Consider the following 25,497-nt stretch of genomic DNA (forward strand, 5'->3'; position numbering starts at 1 on the left):
GTTTGTGCATTGTGACTGATTTTTTCTTGTTCTTCAGTTTTCAACGTTTGGGGTGAGTCCTATGGCCCCATAGCTCTGGGTAATATCTCATCCAAAAATATGATTAGCAAGGATGTGCAATTATTTTTTCACTCAAAAATATTGCTGTCAAGTTAAAATACAGGGTCTGTTATTACCTTAAAAACATTAAGGAAAGTCAGACTCTTGTAAACAGACAAGCAGAAGATGATTTATAATAAACATGTATCAACCCAAAACTTCCTGTCAGCTCTGCTGTGTCTCCCTGCAGTGCTGTGGGGGATTTAGCAGCCCTGCAGCCACCCCGGTGTGCTCTGACCTGCCCACTCCATGGGCACTGTGGGGACAGCCTGCAGTGCCTAATCTTCCAGAATGCACACTTTTTCCAGCCTGAATTCCTGACACCGAGCACACTCCTGGGACACAGTCCAAGCCCAGGCAGAGTGAAATCCTAAACTGTCCATGAGACAGCATTCGTGGAGCAACAGACTGACAGAAACCCCAGCGAGGAGTTTCCAAAGCAAACATCGTGTGTGCAGTGATAGGATCTGAGAGGGAGTTTTTTTTGCTGGAGTCAACCTTTCTTGTTTTCCTTATGGCAAATACTAATGAACTCAATGGTAAAATATGGCATTTCCCAAACAGCAATCTCCTCCCCGAGATGCACCATCTCCGGTATGGGCCTGTCATCAAGCCTTCACCTTTAATCACTCAACACATGTTTTCAATCCACATGTTCATATGGTAATAACTTCACTCTATTAGTTTTCATTTGTCAGACCAAAATGCCCTTTAGGTTGGAGCATGCTGTAGGACACTGTCCAGGCAGGTTATTCTTAGCAACAGATGAATTTACAAAGAAAAGGCAGGTCTGCAGTTCAGCATTTGCTTTTATTGCCTGCAAAGCTCCTGTCACACCTGAGCCCCCCAACCTCTCCTCCAGCCCCTTCCCACCCAGAAGCAACCATCAGCTGCCCACTTTGCTCTGTGCTTTACATCAGTTACTAAGAAACGACAATGAGACCATCAAACCCAGCTTGTTTGGGCCTGGAAATTCCCTTTCTGCCTCTTTCCACTGTACCCATGGCAAAAAAAAATGATGCCTCAGCAAGATCTTGAGAAATCCAGTATAACTGAACTGGTGTAACTCCTGGCTGTGAGGGTGGTCAGGCCCTGGCACAGGGTGCCCAGAGAAGCTGTGGCTGCCCCTGGATCCCTGAAAGTGTCTCAGGCCAAGCTGGACAGGGCTTGGAGAAGCCTGGGAGAGTGGAAGGTGTCCCTGCCATGGCAGGGGGTAAAATGAGATGAGCTTTAAGGTCCTTTCCAACCCAACCCAGTGTGGGTTGGAAAGGACCTTAAAATCAGATCCTCTGATTCTCTGGTGGATGCAAAGGATGCTCTGCAGTGGTACATGTTCCTGTGCCACTGGAGTACACAGGGTCTGCCCAATAACCCCTTTGGCCATGCTTTGGCCCTAGAGGCAAGGCAGCTTCTCTGTGAATAAAGACAGCAGGAGCCTGGAGCTGAGCTCTCCTCAGCCACCTCACACACCACAGTGCAGCAGCTCTGACATCCCAGGCTGATCCTGTCTGCTCCTACTGTTGCAAAGGGGGGCACTGCATTTAGTAGTGCAGTTTGCTTCTTGCACAGGAGAAAAGTAGCTCTTGGGAGGCAGTTGGAGAGGAGAGATTACTCTGTCAAGGAGCTCTCAGAAAGCAGCTGCCTTGAGAACGATATCAACACTGAATCTCTCCTGTCTGCCTTCCTTTGGGACATTGCATTTCCAAGACGTAACTCTGTGCTCAGGTTCATGCTCTGAGCTCTGCATTCTCCCTATCAAATCTTCCATAAAAATTAATTCATGGCCTCTCCTGAGCAGGAGGTGTTCTTGAAGATGACACCCTCCCCACCCAAGGAAATAGTTTGAGACTGCCCAATAAATTACTGGTAAGATGGTTGTTTCATAATGGCTCCTAATTGCCCTGTGATGATCACAGATATCAACCATATCTTCCAAAAGGCTATTTCAGCCTATATATGGTCAGAAGATCATTGGGCCAGCATATTTGTTTTGTTGTGCTAGAATCAGATAGCTAGGGCCCATCTCTGACTCTGGTGGGGTGGAGAAAGAACACTGCAGATGCTTCTGGTGATGCTTCTGAAATTATGGAGCCTATGAACTTGAATATGAGTTATTCAAGTTATTGTTCCCTCACAAATAAAAAATGCTGGGAAGAAGGAGGAGAGCAAGAAACAGCAGCAGAAATATTAGGGATAATAAAAAAGCCAAAAAGTCATCGCACAACTCTCAAAGACAAAAAAGAGTTAGTCCAAGTTGCCTATTCCAGTATCACTAGCAAAGCTTTTTCCACAATCTTTTTTCACTGTATCATTTGGTGCAGGAGTTCTTGTCTCTGTCAAGGGAGGATGCACACAGGGAATTAATACACATTTGCCATGTCAGCTTAGCTGTGACCAGTATTTTCTTTCCCGAGTGCTATCAATCATGATAGAAGTGATTATGGTATAAGTTTGCAGTTCTGCTGTGTAATTGTCATTGAGTGGAGACTGCAACAGCAGGTTATTGATGCAGAGGAAATTAATCACAGAAGTCACAGGCTTGCTGTGTATCAGCCCACCCCTCACTTCTCCCTGCTCATGCCCCACCTCTGCCCAAAACCTCTTCCAAGCCCTCCTTTGCCTCCAGCTGTCTGTCTGTGCTGCTCCCCTTGCCTGTCTGTACAGCAGGGTTTGGATCAGCTCCTTGCTCGTGGGCAGAGCCTCATTTGGCATGGGCAAATGGGCAGAGCATGGACAGAGTCTCATTTTGAGGTGCAACAGGACAGGGCAGAGATGGGAGGATCTGCTCTGTGCTGTGCTTCCCAAGGGGTGTAAGAACAGGGCTGGTGAGAAGCAAAGGCTTTGCAATTAGTAGACCCATGGCCAGCCAGAGGTCCTGGGCCACCTCTGATGACTGAGATGCAGATCACCCAGGCTGCTGCACCTCACGAGAGCAGGGGTACAGATATGTACTTTCCAAGGGAAAGACCTCTTCTTGGTGAGACCTAGTAGGTTCCCAATGGCCATGTGTGTTAATGGCATGAATAGGAAGGGGCAGGCTGGTGAAAGAAGCAGCCATTTCTTTTTGGAGTACACTTAGTCCCTTGGAAGATTTTTTTCACTGCTTGGAGTAGATACTTGAGGAATAGGATATAATTTTCAACCTACTTCTACCATTTTATTCTTGCATTTCTCTAAGACCTCTGTCAGAAGGCTCTGTTGCAACGACAGTCTATGTCAAAGTAGATTCCAGATATGAAACAAAAAAAAAGTAAGATTGATAGAATTGTAACAGGGTTGGTTTGCAAATCTTACTGCTGATTGACATGAACAGAAGTGCAGCTTAAAGAATGAAAGCCTATTTGTACTGCTTATACTAATAATTTGCCACAAGTCTCCACTGCTGAATGAAAACCCGAATCAGTGCATCTTGGAAACACAATATGTCCTGTCAGAATAAACATTTCTCTTTACCAAAGGGACTCAGAGTGCACACACTCAAACAAAAGTCTCTGCTGAGTAAATCTATCATTATACATATTGTTATAACATTGCATCAAACCACAGATACAAACCTGGCTCTGCACTGTCCCTGACATTGCAACACAGAATAAAGGATTTGTTCCTGTTTGTCGATAAGCAGAGTTTTCTTTGAAAGACATATAATTCCTTCCTATTATTTTCTGAGATGCCTTTACACATAGCCTTAAAGCAGTTCTATATTCTGATGAAACCTGAAATGCAACTTTGCATAGGAATATGATAACTTATGGATCCCCAAGTTCCCACAAGTTGATGCACTGCATACTTCTACATGGGAATTGCCCAGAGCTGTTTTTCAATGCACAGGAAGAAGCCATAAGAAAGTGAAGATATTCAGACACCTCTGTCTATGCTTTAAAAGAGCCAGGGTTTATTATTTCAAAAGTCATCAGTTCAGCATGTTTCCCAGGAAGATTTTTGAGCTGGTTTTGGATGAGAGCTGACTACTGGCATCTCACTGTTGAACTGAAGTCTTTAGGACAGCCCTTGCTCCAGGGCTCTGATCTGCTGCATGGAATAGCTGTCAAAAGCCACAAGTAGCAGCTTTTCCTACTGCTCTGTCTTTTCTTCAGCCTAAGACTGTACCATGGAATTTCCTGAGCGTTGTGACACTCCATCCCAAGCCTTTGTCACACACCTGTGTCCCACTGTACCATCTGATCCCCTCCCTTTTGGTCTCAGGTGACAATCCAATAAAAGGACACTCTGCAAGTGTTGTACCCTTGACTTTTCAGGATGTAGCAGATCTGACAGCATCTCCACATCAGCCTTGGTGTGAGAGAAACCCTTGCACATGCTGTGATCCCTGGAGGATGTGCTCCAGGTACCTCTTCTGATGTTCTCACCTATGGACACGGTGATGGCTCTTGCAGGGATGCAGCTGTGCTTGGAGGGGTTTCTTCTCTTCAGAAGGGTATTGTCAGCCTCTTTGGTTGCTTTCTCAAATAAACTAAGAAATTCTGGAAGATTCCCTTCTCTTTTAGCTCTGGAGGGTTCATTACTACTGCATCCTTCACAGCAGCAGCAGCAGCTTCACGCCAGCTGGGTTACAGCTTATGCCAAAACCAGTGTTAGCTTGCAATAATATATTGTCCCATCAGTCCACAGAGGCCTCTGAAGAGGTGCTTGAAGGGGACTTGAGAAGAAACTACACCTTGGTTTCTTTTTTTTATCTTGTTTGCTTTATTGTACACAAGGAGATAAATCCATCACCAAATGTCTGGAACTTGAAGCAACAGGGACATTGAAATGACCTCCTTTTACAAGAAAATAAACAGGGTCAGGAGCAGAAAATGACTTCTTCAGAATGTGGCAGGTAATTAATGGAAGCTCTGGGAATGCCCGTCCTAACTTCTCAATGGGATGGAAATTTGAATGTTTCGCTAAGGAGAAACTGATTTGGGCTTTTTTTTTTTTCCCCTGGAGCAAACTGGAGCAACTGAATGTCCTGACATTGCCCATTTTGTCCTCAGCTCTGCAGCACCTTCCTTCACATTGGACCAATATGGACTGCTGGCTTTAGAGAGCTCATAAGCTTCAGGAAACTCCCAAAAAAGCGGTGCAGATGGCTCTGAGAGGGAGTGATTACATTTCATCACTCCAGGTGAAGACAAAATTCTCCATTCCTCGCAATATGAGCCCCACAGTCACAACCAGCAACCTGTCCCCAGTAATTCTTATCATTTGAGATGCATGGAACTACATTTCCCCAGAGCTGGAGACATGCCATGAAACCAGAGCTTCCCCTTGCTATAACAAATCCTCCCCTGGCAGCAGCCCCAGGAGAGGAACGAGAGGAGGAGATCACCCTGTGGTTTCACACAGCCAGCAGTGTCCCCAGGTCCTGTAGAAGTACCTGCACAGAACCCAGCCCCTAGCAGGAATGATTTATCTCCAGAAGGGAGTTTATTTCTATTCATGTCTCTGTAAAGTGGCTTTTCCACTGGAAAAGCTTCTTTCCAGCAGCTCTTGCATGCCCAGGCCTCGAGGGCCTGCTGGAGACTGTCTCCAGAGCACTTGCTGCTCCTGCCTATAAATAACATTTCAGATGCCCAGGCCACACAGTCACACTGCAGGAAAGGTCAGGAGGAATCGTCATCGCCCAGAGATCACTGTCCACAACTGCCCCATGGCTGAGGCTGGGCTGGACTGCAGCCAACGCTCTGGACCTTATCAGGGCTGGATCTCGCTGGGAATTTTCTGATGAAACATTTTATTGGAAAATGCTGATTCATAGGCATCAAAATGTTTCATGGAAATGCACCAGTTCTTATTAATTTACAAGGAAACCCAGACATTGTTTGGATGTACTAGTGACTGGTCGGCTGCCAGGGTATCCCATGGCTTCCAGAGTGTGTCTGCTTGCAGGACAGCTGTGTCCTCTGGGCTGCTGCAGACACAGGAGCCCCAGCACTGCCAAGGCCTCTGATGGCCTTGCTCTGATTGAGCTCTTGGCAGCCCTGAATCCCCAGCATGAGATGGGCTGGGGGAGTTTTGTGCTCCAGAGGAGTTACCAGGTTCAGTAGGGACTGTGGGCTGCCACTGCTTCTCCTCCTTGGAAAGGACAGGAAAAGGTTTGGTCTCTTTATAGAAATATAGATGGATTTTTTTTCCTGTAAATGACAATAATCCAAGTATCCTGGCCCAGGCTTCCAACTCGGGGCAAATGACCTTTGACTTTTGAGAGCTTTGCTGGAGCTGCACCCCTCAGCCTGGCACAGCAGCCCTACCTGGAGCCTCCCTGCCCCCTCTCTGCTCCCGTAAACCATGAGCTCATGACAGCTGAGAGGCACAGACACAACCCTCTGGCTCATTGCCCCACCAGCTGAGCTGGGCATGGGCCATCCACCAGCAAAGGTTATCCACAGTGACTCTCTCCAGCTTCCCAAGATCCTGGTCCTTGGCAGTCCTTCCCCATGAGCTGCAGGACCCCAATTGACCTCTGCAGTGCTGTACTGCCATGAACAACAGAATCTGCCCTGGGATTTTGCCCCAGCAGAGATCATCTCTGGTTAGTCTTTTAATTGTGTGAAGACTTTAAGCTGCTCCCATTAATTCTGGGGCTTTGCTTTGTGAAAAAAAGTGATCATCATCCTCATAGCCTTGTGCCTTTCCTTGAGACCATTCCCATGATTGCTCTCTGGTTTGGTCAGTGATTTTCAAGGACCACAAGATCCAAATCTCACTTTCTCCTAGAAGGGATTTTCATGAACTTCAGCTGAGATGTCTTTGATACAGAAAACCTTAGGTCTCTAAATCAAAAAACCCATAAGCCTGAAACCCCCCGGGTGCACTGTTCACTGTGCACAGTGGCTTTGCAGACACAGTATCCTCTGACCCTCAGTCCTTCAGTGCCTCTCCTAGTGGCACCAAGCTCTGCACAGTCTCCTCTGGGACCAGAGAATAAGACCTTTATTTCTATTACCCTAAGACTGCTCTTGTGTCTGCTCACTGCTCCTCAGGAACTCCCCATGTCTGCTCCAACATGTATCCCACCTCTCTCCTCCCATCCCCATGGTCTCTCCTTCTCTCCTCATACTCCCCAGAGCTTCACCTGCCCCAAGGACAAGAGCCAGGATGTGGCAAACAGCAGCCTTTCCCCTGCTGCCCAGCCAGGGATGTTTTACTGAAGCAGAACACCCAACATGAAACCATGAAGCAATCAGGTGTTCCTGTTCCCCTTCCCTGCCCCTCTGGAAGGCTGAAATCCCCCAGCACTCAGGGCTTCTCTGTGACAAGGGGAAGACGATAAGACTGTGGGCAGAAGGGAACTGATGATGCCAAATCCAAACAATTTGGAACGGTAAATGAGTAGAAAGCAACATGAAATTAATAAAATATTTGCTGACTTCAGTCCTGCTGTGGGACAGGACACTTTGGTGTGTCTCTGGCAAGGTTGGTTGAGGCTTACCCTCTGTTCCCTAAGAGAGGTGCCGTGGGGACATTCCACTTTTGCACCAAGAAATCCCACTCTCATGCCTGCTCTGAGTACAGGTAGACCCTTCTCCCCAAAGAGCATAATCTTAATCTTTTGTCAGCTCTTCACAGGTAGTTTGGGGACCAAAACAGGGGAAGTGCCTATGCAGTATCTGTGATAAGGAGATGCAGGAGAGATTATTGCCAAAGCAGCATTCCTGAATTGATGGGAGAGGAGAGCTCTCTAAAACAAAACAAAGAAAGAAACTCAGACCTGAAGACAGGATTTCCTCTGAACAAGGTAACATTCATTTGTTTTGCACATATTGCTAACAATGAACTGTGAAGGACTGGAGAGGCACAAAGAAGCAAGCTTATATTTTTTTTTTCTCAGTGAATTGAAGATTAAACTACAGATTTCTTCTATTTTTACGGAAACAAGCTCAAAGTAATTAAAATGCTCTCAGCAGCTGTGGTGGGCTATGCTATATATGGTTAACAAACTGACCTACATCCACAACTTGCAGAAATCTGTTATTGCTTCGACTGTTTTGGGGATGCAGTCGGTGTGGGATTACACCTTGTGCTGGGAGTGCAGTCTGTGCAGGTGTAAGCTTTCCATCTGATACTAAGTGTGCTATCTTCAGGCTTTTCCCCATTTTCTGTCCAGCAGGACAGGTGCTGGCAGGGGGCAGCTGCCCGAGGCTGAGTGAAGAGAACCAGAGGCGGTGGAAGGACACTCGGTGCTGGTGGTGTTTCTGCTCACAGCCTGAAAGGAGCCCAGGCTGGTTCTGGCATTGTCAGGGCTCTTGGCAGCCAGCAAGGAGCAGTGCTAACCTCTATTTTCTATTGCCTTGATATTTCCCAAAAACTGCAGTATGGTCAAGTCAGAGTCTGAAACATTGTGTTTGATGCTTCCCAAGATCTCTCTCTCAGCATGAGGGAGAGGGAGAGAGAGAGAGAGACAGTGAGAGAGAAAGAAAAGCTGGGAAGAAAAAGAAACCAGAACCATGTTCCTGGGTCAGATGGAGAAAAAGATGTCATTCCTGATTCTCGTATGTCCTTGGTCATTAGTGATACTCATGGTCTTCTTAGACATCCTTTAGGTACCTTCTCCTTCTCTTCCCCTGACACCCAGCCATGCTGTTTGCCCTGGAGCTCCTCACCTGCTGGTCCTGTGAGGGGGCAGTGAGACCTTGTGGAGTGTGGGTATGTGAAATCCATATCCTTCCTTCCTCAGGGAGACTTGTCACTCTCCACAACTCCCTGACAGGAGGGTGCAGCCAGGTGGGAGTCAGGCTTTACTGCCAGGGAACAAGGGACAGGATGAGAGGAATTGTCCCATGTGGTGTCAGGGGAGGTTTAAATTGGATATTAGGGAATACTTCACTGATTGGGTGTAAAACATTGGAACAGTCTGCCCAGGGCAGTGGTGGAGTTGCCATCCCTGAAGGGATGTAAAAGATCTGATTATGTGATACCTGGGGACATGGTTTAATGGTGGGCTTGGCAGTGCTGGGTTAATGGTTGGACTTGATAATCTTAGAGGCCTTTTCCAGCCTAACTGATTCTGTGATTCTGTGACAAACCATTATTGTGTTTCTTCAAGAGCAGCACACATGCCACACACAGAAACACCATGCAATGGGCAGAGCCAGGTCTATAAACTCCCCTGCACTGTGAGGAGGGAGTTTACACTCCCTTACACTACCCATACACTCTTACACTACCCTTCCAACAACACCTCCACAATGGGAATATTTAACTTTACTTTCACTGGGGAACCCCAAAGTTCCAGCCCAGCCCAGCAACCCCCAGATCTGTCCTCTGTCTCCCACCAGTGTGTTTCATTTCAGGATGACACCCTTTGTGCAGAAGATGTCCCTAAGCAGCTGTCACATGCCTGCCAAGCCAACCAGCCAGGAAGGAGTAAGCCTTGGAACAATCAGCCAAGGTACAAATGAACAGAATTCTGCCTTCTATGCAATAACTGGCAGATATGCATCTGTTGAAAAGTTCTAGGAGGTACTGGCAACCTAAACAGATTTTTAAAGACACAAGGCATGCATAGAGATGTAACACTCCTTATGGCTTTCAAAAATGGTAAACAGAATATCTGGTTTTGAAAAAGGGAAATTATGGAGCATCTAGTTTAATTTCCATTTCCAGAAAAGTACTGGGACGACTAATCGAGCCAACAAACAAATACTGAAACAAATCAGGGAAAAGAAATAAAACCAAGCCATTATGCATGTGTCAAATTTAATCCTTCTGTGACACTTGTGGATAGGGAATAAGCTGTACATGTCGTCTATCTTGTGTTTAATGAGGCTGTTGACACCGTCTGACATGACATTGTCTAAAGATTTTTGGGAAAGCGTGGTGTGAATTGCCCAAGGTGGTGCAGAACACTTAGAAAAGCACACTCAGAGAGAAGCTCTTAGTGGGTCGCTGTGTCCCTTTGTCTTCCATGTGTCTTCTACAAAGTGGAGTAGAAAATTATTTTATTTACTAGGAGGTGAAGTTGGAAGAGGGTACATGCATGCAGCAGAGCAGGGTTACAGCTAGATAATAGTTTTAAAAAGAAGTGATGATGTGAGGCCAATTACAGAAACAAACCCAGTGAGAATTAGTCAGGGATGGCCCTTTGCACACACACAGTGTACAGGGCAGAATGTTCTGCAGCTGTTCCATGACAACAGACCAGGATGGTGAGCCAGCTCAGGGCCATTGATGATGGTGAGTGAGGGTGAGAAGGGAGCAGGGGCTGTGCAGTGCAGGCTGCAAACCACACCACTTCACCTGCCTGCTCAGTGCAGCATGGGCTCTGCTGTGCTCCCCTCGAGCACTGCTGGCTGCTCTGTGCCATGCTAAGAAAGGTGAGAGGCAACAGAGGAGAGCCCAGAGCACAGAAAGAGACACCACAAGTCTAGAAAATAGACACTCAAGGGAAAACACAAATACTAAGGGACAATCTAATGAATAATTGCCTTAGGGGAGCCCTGATCAGATTTTAAATATAAGGAAGTCTATCATGGAAAGAAACAGAGTGTTTTATTCTCTCTATCCATATGGAGTAGGACTAGGAGTGATGGATGTTCACTTCAGGAAGGACCTGGAGTGTAAATGGTTTAGGGAAGAGCTGGAATCTTCTCCAACCAAAGAAGGTTTTCAAGAACAGGGTGGACAAACTGCTGTCAGGAACGAGTGAGGGAAAGGTGATCTTGTTTTTTGGGCAGCAGAGGTTTCCTCCAGATGTACTCAGCATGCCACATGCTTGTGTGGATTTAGAGGGGTGTGCAGTGCTTAGTTCCAGGCTCATGACATGCTGTGGTGTTTCATGTCACCTGCTCCCAGAGATGTGCTCAGTTTTAGCAGGTGAACACTGATCTTTGGCTAAGAAGAGCCTTTCCCTTCAGCTCCTCTGTGCTCCTGCTGTGTGAGCCATTCCTCACCCTGTGGAGATGCTTAAAGGCAAGTGACTGTGAAACCCTGGCAGAGGTTGGTTTCACCAAGAGGCACCTCAGGAATTCAGGCACTGTAAGAACCCCATTTCCAGCCTCAAATCACTGACCTGCACTGGAGTCTTTGTAAACAACAGAAAGTGAGAGGGGTCTCTGTTTGCCAGAGGCAGCAGGGGTGCTGTGGGAGGAATGCTGCCTGTTCCTGTGGTTCTTGCAGCAGAGCTGTGATTTACACCCCTTGGGAGGCCACTGAGGAAGCAGCAAATCACCTCTTTAGCACAAGTTCAAAAGGCAATCAGACAAATCCATGTAAGAAATACCCACTGAGGCCATTAAATCAAAGGCCTTTCTCTTGGGGAAGGAAAGAACAGAAGCTGGATGGGAGAATTGCTACTGTATGAGTACCCTGATTTTCCACATTCTTTTGGCTCCCTGTGCTGTAGATCAGGGGATGAGCTGGAGTAACCTCAACCCTGACCCAGCCAGGACCATCCCTGGGTTCTCTGGCTGCATTCACAGCACATTCATCTGGGATGGCCACAGACCCAGGGGGTTGTTAACAAACAATTGCAGCTGGAAATGGGACAGAATCCTGTGCCTCCGAGTCAGGCCACATCTCAGACTTGCTGCTTTCTGGATGCTGTTCAGAAAAAGCCAGGAGCCTTGTCCTTTCCTGAGTGAGCCATGGGTTTCTGCTGTGAGGGGTCAGTACAAGATTTAGCTCCAAGCCTTTCTCTGCCAAACAGATTCTCCCCCATTCTGGACAAACAGCAGTAAAACAAACCAGGAAAGCAAATGGCATCTCATGCACAGAACATGCTTTTATTTAACTAGCACTAAAGTTTTCAGATGCAAATAGCTTATTGAGTTGGACAAAAGTCATGGCAATAAATGTTTCTTTCTAACTTCACCCTACAAAAATATCTTGGAATAATAGGATTGCGTTTTCCCAAAAATATTCTTTATTGATTTACAGCAGTATCACATTCAAGCCCAGCATTAGAGTTCCTTCATTAATGAAATAAGACACAAAAGTCTTGTTATATTAGTGATTTTCACAGAGTAACTCAGTAAGCTATTTTTAATATTCTCATGGAAGCATGCCAGAAGGATAATATTTTTATGTTCTATAGCAGAGAAATATACTTTAAGACAGTTTTGATTGACTTCAAAGTGTGCTTGAAGGCCCAGGCATGTTCTCTATTCCTACAAAGTGACCAAGGAGAGAGGAGTCTTATCTGCAGCACAGAGCAAAACCCCAACAGAACGAAATCCCAGTGCCAGCAGTGTTTCCCACGCACAGCTCCAGCGGAGGTTGAAAATAAAATATAGCCTCTTCTTCCCCATTGAGGGCAGTAGAATGAATCCTGTTCATACCAGGAACACTGCACTTCACCCAGCTACAGGTAACTGAACAGAACCCTCTGGCCTTTCTCTGCAGCTGCCTGAGATGGGAATCCTGTCTCCTTAGGCACTTGCCAGACAGCACCACTGCACCTTTTCCAGTGCAGTTGCCCATCCAGTGTCTCTCTATTTGTTCTATATTTTCCCTTGGTGTTCCATCTCAGGAAGAGCTAGCACCAGAACACTGTGGGTGTTGTGGGTGATGCACAGCATGAGCACAGCTCTCTGAGCAGCCAGTGCACCTGTGGCTGGACCCAAGTGCAGGCATGATCTCAGCCTCCTTTCTGCTGTGCTGTGACTGTTGCTCTTCATCTGATACCTACTCCAGCCAGCCCCACATTGCAAAGGGCTATTTCAGGCCTAACCAGGGGCTCTTATCAACTTTCAGGCTCATTTTCAGCAGAGCAAATCTCTACTCAGTGAACAGGTTCACACCACACATGTCAGGGAATGCCTGGGGCTTTTAAGGCAGGTTGACATTTAAACCCAGCTCCAGGCCCTGGTGTGGTGCTAAGACAGACAGCCTCCCTCAGGGGATTTTTGGGTGTACAGCAACACTGCTGATCATCCCCTCTGAGTGCTGAGGCTGCACAATCAGTGGGATGCAGCCCATGCTTGGACAAACCACACCACAGACAGATTCTGTACCATACCCTCTGTGGCTTCAATAGAAGCATCCAAGGGCTGGCAAAATTTCTCACCTTCCCAGCTCTGCTGCTCTCTTCTGATCTCCTTCTCTGCTGGAAAGACTTTGTGTTTCCCTCCTTTCCTTGGTGTGCAGAGCTCACCAGGATGGCAGAGCACTTTCAAGGTGCCCAACCCTTGTCCCTATACAACACACAGCAGGGATTGTAGGAAACTGAGCTGACCTGCCTGGCTCTCTTAAATCATGCCCACAGACTGTAATGCCCAGCTTCCTGCAATGTAAGAATTAAAATAAGCTGCCAAGGCTTCAATTAGCTGGGTTGCAGTTGCAAATTCTGTAAGCCAGCTTAATGCCTCACTCTTGGAAGTTCTTATTTTCAGCAGAGACTGTGCCAGGACAGCAGACAGGAGATGTTTGCAGGGCTGGGCTTGAATGTGAAAAATGTCCAGTCATCATCACATTCACATGCCCACGTGCCAGCCTGGTGTCACACCCATCACAGACATTCTAACTGAACTTGATTGCCACTTGGGATCCTCTTGGGATGATGCAGAACCCTCCTGAGCCATACAAGTGCAGAGGAGGCTACAGAGATGCTCTGCTCTGGAGCCAGGCTGGGAGAGCTGGGGGTGTTCAGTCTGGAGAAGGCTCTGGGGACACCATAGAACCCCTTCCAGTGCCTAAAGGGGCTTCAGGAGAGCTGGAGAGGGACTCTGGACAACAGCCTGGAGTGACAGGACAAGGGGCAATGGCTTCCCACTGCCAGAGGGCAGGGAGAGATAGGATATTGGGAAGAAATTTTTCCATGTGAGGGTGACGAGGCTCTGGCACAGAGTGCCCAGAGAAGCTGTGGCTGCCCCATCCCTGGGAGTATTCAGGGTCAGATTCGACAGAGCTTGGAGCACCCTTGTCTAACTGAAGGTGTCCCTGCCTGTGTCAGGAGGGGAATGAGATGAGTTTAAGGTCTCTTCCAACCCAAAACTTTCTGTGATTCTGTGATTCCGATACCTGCCGAAGGGAACTTCTTGGCGAGACTGAAGGCACTCTTTGTTCAAAAAGAGTCTCTTGGCAGCTCTCTCTTCTGCTTCCAAATGGCCTCAATTGCAAACAGATGGCCATAATTCTGAAACCCCAAGAACCCCAAGGACGAGGCTGCAGCATGCTTGAAAGCATCTTCAGGAATCCCTGGCAAGATCTCAGGTGTGACAATGATGTTTATGGTCTTCATGCATCCATCAGGAAGGGACCTGCCATGTTTACATTGATGTTACGATTCCTCTTCTGCTCAGAACATCTTTGCTAGCAACCATGTTCCTTCTGAGCACTGCTCTGCTGGTTTGCAAATGCACCCCTGAGTACAGAACGTGCAGTGCTTCTCCTGCTGGCTTCACATTAGTCTCTCCTGTAAGCGATTTGGACACCAACACTGTGACAAATCCACCCCCAGCCTGGTCTCCATGCCTGTCACTGTGCAGCAAACCATGGCTGCTCGTAGCTGCAGGCGACAGCAGCGCTGGCAGCCCAGTGCTCCTGCTGCTGGGCAGAGCTCCTCTGGTTGGGAGCAGCCCAGAGCCTGTTCCAGCCCTGCTCCATGGTCCTGCAGGACTCCCTGCTCCTGGTCCCTCATAAACACAGAGGCTCATTGCTTGGTGTGCATGGCCCTTCTGATGCCACCTCATAATTAACAGTGCCTTTATGTCCCAGCCTTTCATTTCCTTCTCCTCTTTCCCTCCCCTGGGTAGCTGGGAGCTGCACTTTGGTCTCAGCAGTGCTGCTCAGGGTTTGTGTCACATTTCTGCACCATCTCTTGCATCCTGACCAGTTCAGACCTCCTTGCCCAAACTGTGTACCACCAAGGACAATGTCTATTGTCCTGCATCCTGGCCAGAGCAGCACTTGTGGGGCTGTGGTTTTGGGAGAAGCACCCATAAAAGGAGCAAACCAAAGTTCAGTGCTCTGAGCTGATTGGTGTTTAATGTTCACTACTCACAGCAGTGTGTGCTATACCCCTGAAGCCATCTCCAGCTCCAGCCCTGCAGCTCTGTAGGTGCTGCTGGCCTCCAGAAGGTTTAACAAGTGCTTAGAAGCTCCACAACCAGCCCTGCAGCATCAGAAAGATGGAGAGAGTGACCAGATGGAGGATGGGAGAGCCTGGCTTTGTGTTCAGAGGTGCTGGGACTGCCTGTTCAGTATGGAATTTCAGCCATGGCTGTGATGGTAGTTACTCACAAAATGTAGTGTTTGGCCATTTTTAACACCAGGCAGGAATCACCATCCTGTACAAGGCTCAGCCAGGCTCTTGTGTCCTGCCCTGTCCACTGATGCTTAGGACACTCATTTAGGGGAGCAATTTCTGTCTCAGTGAGTTTTGTTATCCTCCCACTTTCCATGCCCATCTTCCCAAGTGTTCCTCCACTTGGAAAGCCCAGGAACTCTCCAGATGGCATGATGGGTGAGAGGCACAGAAAGCTGAGCCCCTCCCTGGAGCTCACAGCCTAAGCAGAGGGGTTTGTAGAGCATAGCCTCAGCAATGCAGGAAGGAAAATACAGGCTCTAGCCCAGCCCCAGGGGTCTGGAAAAGCCCCTGGCAGCTGCAACCATGTGCATCTCTTGTGGCCTCACTTCTCAGCCTCCAGCACTGCCTGTCCCTGGGCAGCAGGACTTAATAGGATGGGGGAATGAGGATGAGGCAGCAGAGGTTTTCTGTATCTTCTGGGAGATGAAGTGCAGGGGAAGTTAGGCATGTGCAGACACAGGGTTGCAGCAGTAGCTCTGGAGAGGTTTTGCTGCTGCTCAGCAGTCTCTGAAGGAACAGCCCTCTCCCTGCAGCGTTCTCTATGGCCATGCCAGAAACAGGCCCAATTTGGCCCTAAATGCACATATAACAAAGGCACAGCTGTGAATTTCCTCTCTTCTCATTTTAAAATATATGAGCTGGTTCACAAAACCCCAGTATGGAGCAGCTTTTCTCATCCATGGAGCTCTTCTCCACACACCACTCCAGCAAACTACTGGGAAGCAGCCACAGCACTAAACATCTGTGCAAACACGTTGTGCCAGATGTTACCAGACAGCAATGCAGCAGTGGGACTGGAAATGGATTCCTGGAAGTGCCACCCCAATTAGCCTGCCCAGAATCAGCCCTGAGAAAGCAGGATCTACAACAAACTCTGTTCTGGTGGGAACAGAGCACAAGGGCTGTGATCACAGCCGCTGTGTCCCCAGGGAGATTTTGCTTGTCCCACCAACACAGCAACTGGGCACACAAGGGAGAGCAGACAGAACTGCTGTGACAGGAATGTCAAAGGAAGGGAGGAGTTAGCCCCAGCTAGTTCCACATGACCAGTGGGTCTCCCACAGAGAACTTCCTGGCTGCTGGTTAGCCCTGGGAGCAGGCTCATCTCTCCCGTGCTCCCCATCTCTCCATGAGGTCAGTGGCTCTGGCTGCTTTTTAAGCACACAAGTGTGGACCAAGCAGTGGCATGGATCATGGGGTCCTGCACTGTCTCCTTCCAGCCCCAGAGCAGTCAGGATCTCACTCTGATTGCTGAAACCTCTCTGGCCTTTGCCAGTGAGTCAAACACTGCAGTGGAAGGGCACATGAACCACTGGTCCATCCCCTCTGCAGCGAGGTGCAGCCCAGCCCCAGTCCCCTTCATTCCTGGCTCACCATGGAGGGTGGAGATGGCTCCTTGAGGAGCCTGGAACCCTGTGGCTGTGCTGTCCCAGCTTCCTGAGGAAGCCCTGCAGCCAGAACCTCACCCTGGTCCACATGGGGAGCCTCTGGTCCAAGTCCACTCTCCCTTCCCACAGCAGACGCAGTCGCCAGGCACTTCACCCGGCCTGCCTCTGTTGATGACACTTTCCATGAAGTTAGTTAAAAACAGAGTTTGGAGAATGTGTTGAGGATTGGTGTGGTCACGGGGTGCCATGTGGTTTCTGTGCTGTTTCTCTGCCAGTGGAGAGGCCAGGCAGCTCAGAGCTGTGCCTGTGGGGCACACGAGAACCTCCCCACTCACAAATGTTTGCGCACACAGACACGCACATGCATCCTACGTACTCACTTTCCTTGTTGTCTCCTAATTTAAAAAGTCATTCAGAGCAAAAATATGTTTCCTCTTTGTGAATGGACAGATCTAACACAGATGGTGCATTAACTGGAAACATCTTGTGTTCCAGTCTGCTCATAGATTCATTCTGTTCAAGAACAGAAGGCTCCATTTATGATCATCTCTTCAGTGCTCCCAATCTTTACAACTTGGAGATACCCAGCTAAATGCTGTGTCAAATCATCACCTCTTCCCTTCTTCCCAACACTACCAAGGCAGAGGTTTCAAGGCTATCAGCATCAGCAGTGAGGCATTGGGTGTAACCTGCTGATGTGGACCCAGGCTGCCTTGGCACTGGACTGCAGTGAAACCTGCAGTACTTTGTGTCTTCTGCAACAGCTTTCTGTGACCCCTCTGGGCTTGCTGCTCACCACCTGAGAGCACTGAGGCAGCTGAGCATGAACTGCAGGCCAGGGAAACTTTCCTGGATGTTTCTGCATAAAAGTGTGATTTTCTTTTATATAACAAAATATCCTTTGAAGGAATAAGTGCATCCCCCCTAAAAGACTAAAAGTGCTGGAGATTATAAAAAGTCCCCAGATAAGCTGGCCTAAGAGCCAAATTACCCTGAATAACTATTTAAGTTTCATTTCTTTTTTATTCTTTTAATTTCATTTCATTTTCTATTAGGCCATTTTACCTAGGGAGTTATTGCAGTAGGTGTCTTTCCCTGTTAGAATCTCTGCTTGCATACATGCATGCTTCCTCATTGTGATGTTTTGGATATTCCCATTAGCCTCTAGAAATAACTTCTTTCTAGAATCCTGATTTTTTGGTGCCAACAAGCCTAACATGCTACCAGGTCCTATGGGTTAAATGCTCATGGAGATAACATGGTGTTATTCTTGCAAGAGGATGTTTTCATTTTATCATTTCAGGGCTATCAGGTTTCATACCACAGATCACAGTTTCAGCCCCAAGTTTCACGTGTCCAGATATCATTCACATGCTGTTCATCAGGCTCGATCATGAATTAAGAGCTGTGTCCTGGATTGAACTTTACCCTTGAACTAGCTACCTCTCAAAATCAGCTACAAAAGATAGGGAGATGCTGAGCACAACCTGACCGCAGGTGCTGTGAGCAAGGGCCTCAAGAATGTGGAAATAATCAAAGCAACACAGAAATAACCACAAATGTAAACGAGATTAAACAAAAACTCAAACTGCGCATGGAACTAGGAGCGCTCTTTCCCCAGTGCAGCAGGGAGAGGAAAGCTTATAATCACTGGCACACACTGTTTATTTAATCACAGGCATGGTTTCAAGGGAAGGACAACAGGCAGAGCTGGGATATGTAGTGCTAAGGCTGGATGGGCAGTGAGGTGAGGAGATCCAGTGTGGGGGGTCAGTCCTGCTGGGTGCCAGGCAATAGTCTGGAGCAGTGGGGCTCAGCCACTGCCCAGCAACAAACTCACTGCAGACAGTGGTTCCTCTCTTTGCTCAGTTTGCAGTGCCCAGGCTGCAGTAGGCAGCAGGATGGGGTCATGCATGGGAGCATTGTAGGACCTGCTTGAAGGCACATGGAGATGGAACAACAAGAAGGATCATGACAAACAGCTATCCCCATTTCTATCTGGTTTCTAAAAGAAGACACAAAACAGCAGCTTAGAGTCATAATGAGATGGAAGTTGGTCTTGGAAACCTCTCAAAATATACCTGAAAAAGAAATGGGAGTGACTCACACATGTGTCTCCATAGGAGGTGGTTACATGGAGCTGGGCACAGCCTTGGTCTTCAGCAGCTGGGCAGGGACACCACAGGACTGAGAGCAGAACTAGCCAAGGGATGGGAGAGAGGAACTGAGCAGTCTGCCAGCCACCATCCTGACCCTGCAGATGATGTCCCCATCCAGTAGAGAATGTAACCCTGCCTGGGGAGAGTGGTCAGGGCTCCACACAGCCAGGGGGCTTCTGTGCTGGAAGCTGAAGTTGACTGACACATGAGAAAAATCTTCCCTGTGAGGGTGGGGAGGCCCTGGCACAGGGTGCCCAGAGAAGCTGTGGCTGCCCCTGGATCCCTGGAAGTGTCCAAGGTCAGGTTGGATGAGGTTTGGAGCAACCTGGGATAGTGGAAGGGGTCCCTGCCCATGGCAAAGAGTGGAACAAGATGATCTTTAAGGTCCCTTCCAACCCAGACTATTCTGGGTTTCTATGAAAATGAGATTCAAGGTGACTCTCGGGCTACCCAGGACGTGGCTGCAGAAGGCAAAGACCAATCTGCCCGTGAGTTGAATTCTCTGCAGGTTCTCTGCCATTTCTGTCTGAATGCATCCTGGTGTGTTAGAAACTGGGAGAAAACAGTTCTGTAGTGTAGCCCCCTCCTGACAAGCCAGTTCCTTTATCCTGCAAACTGCAGCTAGCAAGGGCCAGGAGCCAAGAGCAACGCCGATCATGAGGTGTCAGGAAATGTTTGCCATGACTTCATCCTTAAAATAACCCCTGTAGACATTTTGCTCAGCAAAGAAAGGTCCTACCCAACCTCTCGGTGCCCACAGGAGCACAGAGCCCCAAGGAGGAATGATGGGTCACACAAAGAACTCCTATTAAATGATAACTAAACGCCAGATGGCCAGCAGGGAATGGAGCAGGGCCAGAGTTGGGCCCATGGGAGGGTCTTTGTCCTCTGCCACCACTTCTTTGATTGCTCAGACAGACTGAAAGCTTAGGAGAGGTTTGAGATAAGTAGGCAAAGTGGGGTTCTTCCCTCCAGCTGGTTCAACGAAAAAATAGGTCCAGGAAACAAATGAACCTCTCAGTGTTTTAATAGGAAAGAGATGTGTGTGGTGCTTGTGCAAGTGAGGCGCAACTCAGAGCTATGTTATGGAAATTTTCCTCTGTGACAAATATGTTATGAATGACTTGTCTTGAAAACATGCCAATATGTAGGTGCTGCTATCACAACATTCAGTGACTTTAACTTACTGTGAGCGTTCCTGTGATAAATCATGGAAAACCTGGCTTGGGCTATCTTTAGTCACTGCACTGTTTCACTCTCACAAGTCACTCACAGCTCTAAAAATACAGTTTATATCATTGGATTCCTGGAATTCCTTTAGTTCTTACATTCTGATTTAAGTGGCATTAAAGCTGGGCTGTGCAGTCCGAGGCTGCAGGCTGATATTTCACTATGGATTAGATATCACCTGGGTTCAATACAGGGTTTGCAATATTTATTTGATTTGGATCCAAAGGTAATTTGGAAAATCTTCCTGTAGATACACCTCTTACCTGGCTATGTGGAACAAGGGCTACATTTTGCCTGGGACTAGATAGTAATTTAATAACCATTCCAATATAGAATTAAACTAAAACACATGCTCACCACAAGAACTGAGTCAGGACTGTGGGGTTTTCTCCTCAAAACCTGGAGGTATCTGGTCTCTTCTGGCCTCTGCACTGTGATCTTGTGTTTGCTTCCAGGTCAGACATGTCCTTCTCTCTTCTTTTTGGTTTCACTTACACATCTTTCATAGTAGTTACTGATTCATAAACACCAAGAACACAAAAGTCTTGACCTCCCACCAGCCTCTCTGGATTTGATTACCAGCTCACCAGTGATGGATAGTCTGAGCAGAATTTAATGCTTTCTAATTTTCCTTGATAGGGTCTATGAAGCACGTTACTTTTTTTTTATCCCAACTGGCAGCTCAACAAAGCCCAGCAATATAAAGCTCCATTTGTGTAATAAACTGTTGTACAATCTACTACTTATGAACACAGGCCCTGAAAATGTGCAACCTTTCTGCACATTACATTAAACACAAACCAGATGGGCACTGGGAAATCCTCCCCTTTGTTGCAGTGGGCTAAAGGGGCTGGTGGTCAGAAGGTCTGCTTCACCACACAAATAAACAGAGTTAAACTACATTATTTTCCAAAATCAGCAATGGGAAACCTATGTGGAAACGTTATGAGCAGTTTGCAAACCTGCTAGTGGAGTGGTGTAGGCACAGGGGAGCCCTTCATGTCTCCTACCTGCAGGAGCCAGGCAGTGCCTGTGGACCAGAGCCTTCACCTGCAGTCAGAGCTGGCACCCAGACTTGGAGACACATGGGTGGAGGCAAATGGGTAAAATTAATCTCTTCTTCAAAGGTTGCCTGTGTCTGAGCTGGGCATTTAAACTCTGAGAATCACTGGAGAGAAATGGGGCCCTCCAGAGTCATACTGAGCAGTTTCTTAGGCAGAGAAACCTCATCAGGTCAGACAGGATGTCTCACACTTTGATAGTTCCATGAGTGAAATTCATCTCAGGCTCAGAGTACCAGTACAGGGAACAGGCCATTGCTGTCTCTGGGCTGTACCAAAGGATGCCTCACTCTTCACACTGAGCACACCTACAGAGACACTTCTGGAGGAGCTGCTTGTCCCTGCATGGCCTCTGGCCCCTTTCTCGTGATTGCAAATGTTATCATAAAGCTGTTTCTGAAATCCACCTGGCCAAATTGGCACAGGGAAAGACACATGGCCAAAGTCACCCAGTGAGCCTGCACCCTCACTGCCTTCCCCACTGCTGGCAGGTGTGCAGAGAGATCCTAGTGAGTCACACCGGGAATGTCCAAAGTAAAGACAGCATTGATGCAAGACAAGTGAAATGTTCTATGGCTGTTCCATGGCACAGCTGACACAGATAAAATACAGGTGTGCAGCACAGTGGCATGGGATGGGATGAGCTGGGCTGCAGTGGGATTAGCTGGGGTGAGCTGGGATGGGATGAAAGCTACTACCTGCTGAAGAAGGTGATCCTGGCAGCACTGATGCTGCTTCAGAGTGTAACCACTGGCCCAGGTGTCAACATCTGGGAGGGTTTCAGATGGATCTGGGGGTTAAAAGCAGCTTATGGAACTGAGATCCTCAAACTCAGAGAGCACTGAGCCTGTGGAGGAGTGAGCCTGTGAGGGATGCATACACTAAACACCTCTGGATCACGGTGTGAGCCCTTGGCACCTGCACAATGGGACTGTGGTTCATGTTGTGCAGTGTAGGCAATGTCCCTTGTGGTTCCCAGACTGAAGAGCCCTGGGGAGGTGGCACTGGTGATCCCATGTGCTGAAGGGGCTCTTGTGTCCACTGCATCAAGAATTACCTTATTGCTTTTGTGTCTGCCTTTGTGTGCAACCAAAGCAGCCCAGGGAGGAGCAGAGGGTGGGCAGGACATGGTGTGTCCTCGCTCTGAAGGGTGCCATGTGCTGACCTTGTGCCTCAACACTGTCCCTGCATGGAGAGATGGAATGGGATGAGAGAGAGAGTGGCCATGCTGAGGTCCAAGTGCCAGTCTCTGTCAAGGCAGGATGAGAGAGCCCATGGATCCTGACCAGCCAAGGTGATGCACAAGGAGGAGTGTGGGGGGTCTAGACCTCATCTCCAAACTCAGCATCACTAGTGACTTTAGAAAGACCCAGAGCCATGCTTGCCTCTCCTGAGGCTCTTCTGAGACAGCAGTTCACAGCTCTGCCTGGCTCAGGCCAGTGTAGACCAGAACTTATGAGGAGATGCTGTCATTGGGCATATAAACACTGTGGGATTGGGCACTGTCATGCAAAAGGGCAGTCTGTGTGTTCTGTCCTGGGGCAGGACAGGGCTGGGGCTGGCGGTACAGCTGGGCAGGCAGAGGTCAGGATTTCTGCTTGTTGTAGAGGTAACAGTCTCCATTTTCCAGGACTTATGCATACAGTCCCAGGATTTTGTAGGTCCTGCCAAATGGGCTTTCTGCTTGCTTGAAGGTGATTTATTTTTACAAATTTAAATGAAATCCCCTCAGCCATTTTTGAGTAATACTAGAGTTAAAAAGACTATTTTCTTATTTAAAAATATTCTAGCTAGACTGTTTTTATTAAATCAAAGTTAAGTCAAATAAAGAAGGCAGTTTGAAAGTTCAGGCTTGGGCAGGAGCTGGTCCTCACTGAGGAGCTGTGCCCTTGACTGATGGGTGTCTGCCCAGAGCCCACCAAACCAGCACAGATCACCAGCCCTTGGGTGGAAAGGGCACAGAGCAAAGGGAACATCCTGCCTGGCTGAGCTGAGCACACCTGTGCCCTCAGGAGATGGTATGCAACAGGGCAGGAGGAGGAGGGGGGTGACACACCTTGCACTTGCTTCTCCTTAACACTCTGGAAGATTCCTAAAGACAAGAGATGGAAGCTTCTTCATTTTCACCCAATTCATTGCCAGGCGTTTTCTCCTTCAGTGGCATAATCTTGGCTGGGGGTCCCTTCTGTCCCCTCTGTGTGTGGGATGAAGGTGGGAGTGCTGAACACACCCACGGGGGTGCCCTTCATGAGGGTGGGCTATGAGGAGACACTGATGCCTTGTTTTTTCCCCAAGTCAATCCCAACTACTGACCCCCCACATGGGACAGGGTAGAATGTCCTTATTGTGACACCCCAACAGATGGCACTGAGGGGGACTGGAAGGCTCTGTCCTTGGCAGGGACAAATCTGCTTCAGGGCTCTGTGGAGGGCAGCCTGGGGGGCTGTGAGATGTCCCCTTCCCACTTCATCAGGCTGCTCTACTGGCCCTGCGGGAGCTGTCACACCACAGAACGTGACATCAAAGGCAGGCCCAGGTGCCACATGACGTGTGTGACACTTGGCAGGCCTGCCAGCTCCTGAGATGATGTGAGATGAAGGGAGCCTGCTGCTCCCAAATGGGGACGTCAGGAAGAGCTGAGCCCCTGTGCTAAAGAAAGGGAAACGGAGAAGAGCAAAGGGCTGGAGGGATGCCCAGACTGTGGGGGGCTCTTCTCACTTAGAGAGGGCAAACAGCCCAGTGTGGAGGGGCTGTAGGGGTGGAGCCATGTCCTGGTGGGCCACCAACCCTGGGGGACATGAACTCCTGATGCAGGGACAGCTGCCAGGCAGGTGCTGGCAGTGCTACAGGGTTTAGGGCAGTTGGTACCTGCACATCTGCTGGTCGTGCTGGGAGCATGTGGGCACCTGGAGATGTTTCTTTCTTTTCCTTCCCACCAAAAAAAAAGTGGAAAATTTATACAAAAAAAAAGGATGTGAAAGCTACAGAGAAAATATTATTTTCTTTTACGTTGCTGAACAGTTTGCTCCTGTTCAAGTTTCTGTTGTTAGTGTATTATCTTAGGTACACTTTGATATCTGGGACTATAGGAAAGAAAAGTCCTCTCTGGAGAGACTGAGCTTGGCTATGGACAGGCCCAGGGCCTGACTCTCTGCTGTGTTACTCCAGTCTGACACCAGCACATTGCCATGATGACATCATTTGGATTATTTCTGATTTATAGTGATTGAGAAAAATTGGGTCCTGTACAATAATGCAAACAATCAAAGACACAAAGCAAAAATAGTGCCTTTGGGCTGCACTTTCACATTGCATGATGTTTTGAGGACTTGATGTTGAAAGCCTTAGAGTGCACAAAAGGAATTTTCTTCATTTCATATATTATACAGTTGCCTGAAAGAAATGGCAAACAACTCCTCAGCCTAAGCATGCTTTGCACAGGCTCAGTTGTGAGGTTTTCTGTCCATCAGCTTTCCACCAACAGATCTCCACTGAAACTTGGAGCAGTATCTGCCAGCAAGAGTAGCTGCTGGGGCCATGACCGCACAAACGACACTTGCCTGGGCCAAATTTTGCTCTCTGTTACATCAATCTGAAGCAATTTTTGTGAAGACCAGGGTTTCTGGATCACCCAGTGCTTGGTGAGAGCAGAGCAGTCCATCAGGGGCTTGGCAAACCAAATACCCTTCCTGTTCCTTCTCCACTGATCAACTTCACATCACCCTAATTCCTCAGAAAATCCAATGGTGTGATCAGAACACCAGGCTCTTCCTAAGACCTTGAAATTCCACATTTCACCCAAACTCATACCAAACACTTGGATTGCAAAGAACAGGCTGCAAAGGTGACAACAGCCTTAAAGGCCATCCCAGAAACACTGAGATCAGGCCCCACTTCCATTAAATTTTAAAATCTTGCCATCAGATGGCAAAATGTTTGCTGGTGAATGCCCTCAAAAGCACCACTCGTAAAAATAGCAATGAACCAAAACCCCAGCACATGCAAGAGATACTAAACCAGCATTGATTGGAATGGAATCTCCATTCCTGTCTCGTGACACCACCGAGCGAGGAACTCACCGTTCTTCCGCTCCGCGAAGGGCGGGGGCTGGAGCTTGGTGCCATCTCTCACTTCACTGCCAGACTTGTCCTTGGGTGCCTTTTCCTCTTCATTTCCAGCTGGTGCACTCTTGTGGTCCGAGCGATCCTGTTTGATCACACCATTCATCACCGTGCCTGGAGGGACTGGCCCAGATTCTGGCTGCTCCACTTTGGGTGATCAGGGAGAGGAGCAGATGCCAAAGTGATTTCTGG

At 48.1% G+C, this 25,497-nt stretch overlaps 1 protein-coding gene across 5 annotated transcripts in view; it reads right to left on the reverse strand.

Moving 5' to 3' along the window:
- The window catches only part of MYOCD (myocardin), a 238,252-nt gene that overhangs the window by 80,432 nt on the left and 132,323 nt on the right, over positions 1 to 25,497 (reverse strand). For 4 of the 5 annotated variants that reach the window (XM_085077964.1, XM_085077963.1, XM_085077968.1 and 1 more), the window contains exon 2: positions 25,264 to 25,493. In XM_085077964.1, coding sequence (XP_084934090.1) covers positions 25,264 to 25,411 — 148 coding nt within the window. In that variant the 5' untranslated portion in view covers positions 25,412 to 25,493. Of the gene's footprint in view, positions 1 to 25,263; positions 25,494 to 25,497 lie in introns of those variants that run through there. The other variant, XM_085077969.1, reaches the window with a different exon arrangement.

This window comes from Lichenostomus cassidix, chromosome 18 (genome assembly GCF_008360975.1).
Source record: "Lichenostomus cassidix isolate B80296 chromosome 18, HeHo_3.0, whole genome shotgun sequence".
NCBI lineage: Eukaryota > Metazoa > Chordata > Aves > Passeriformes > Meliphagidae > Lichenostomus > Lichenostomus cassidix.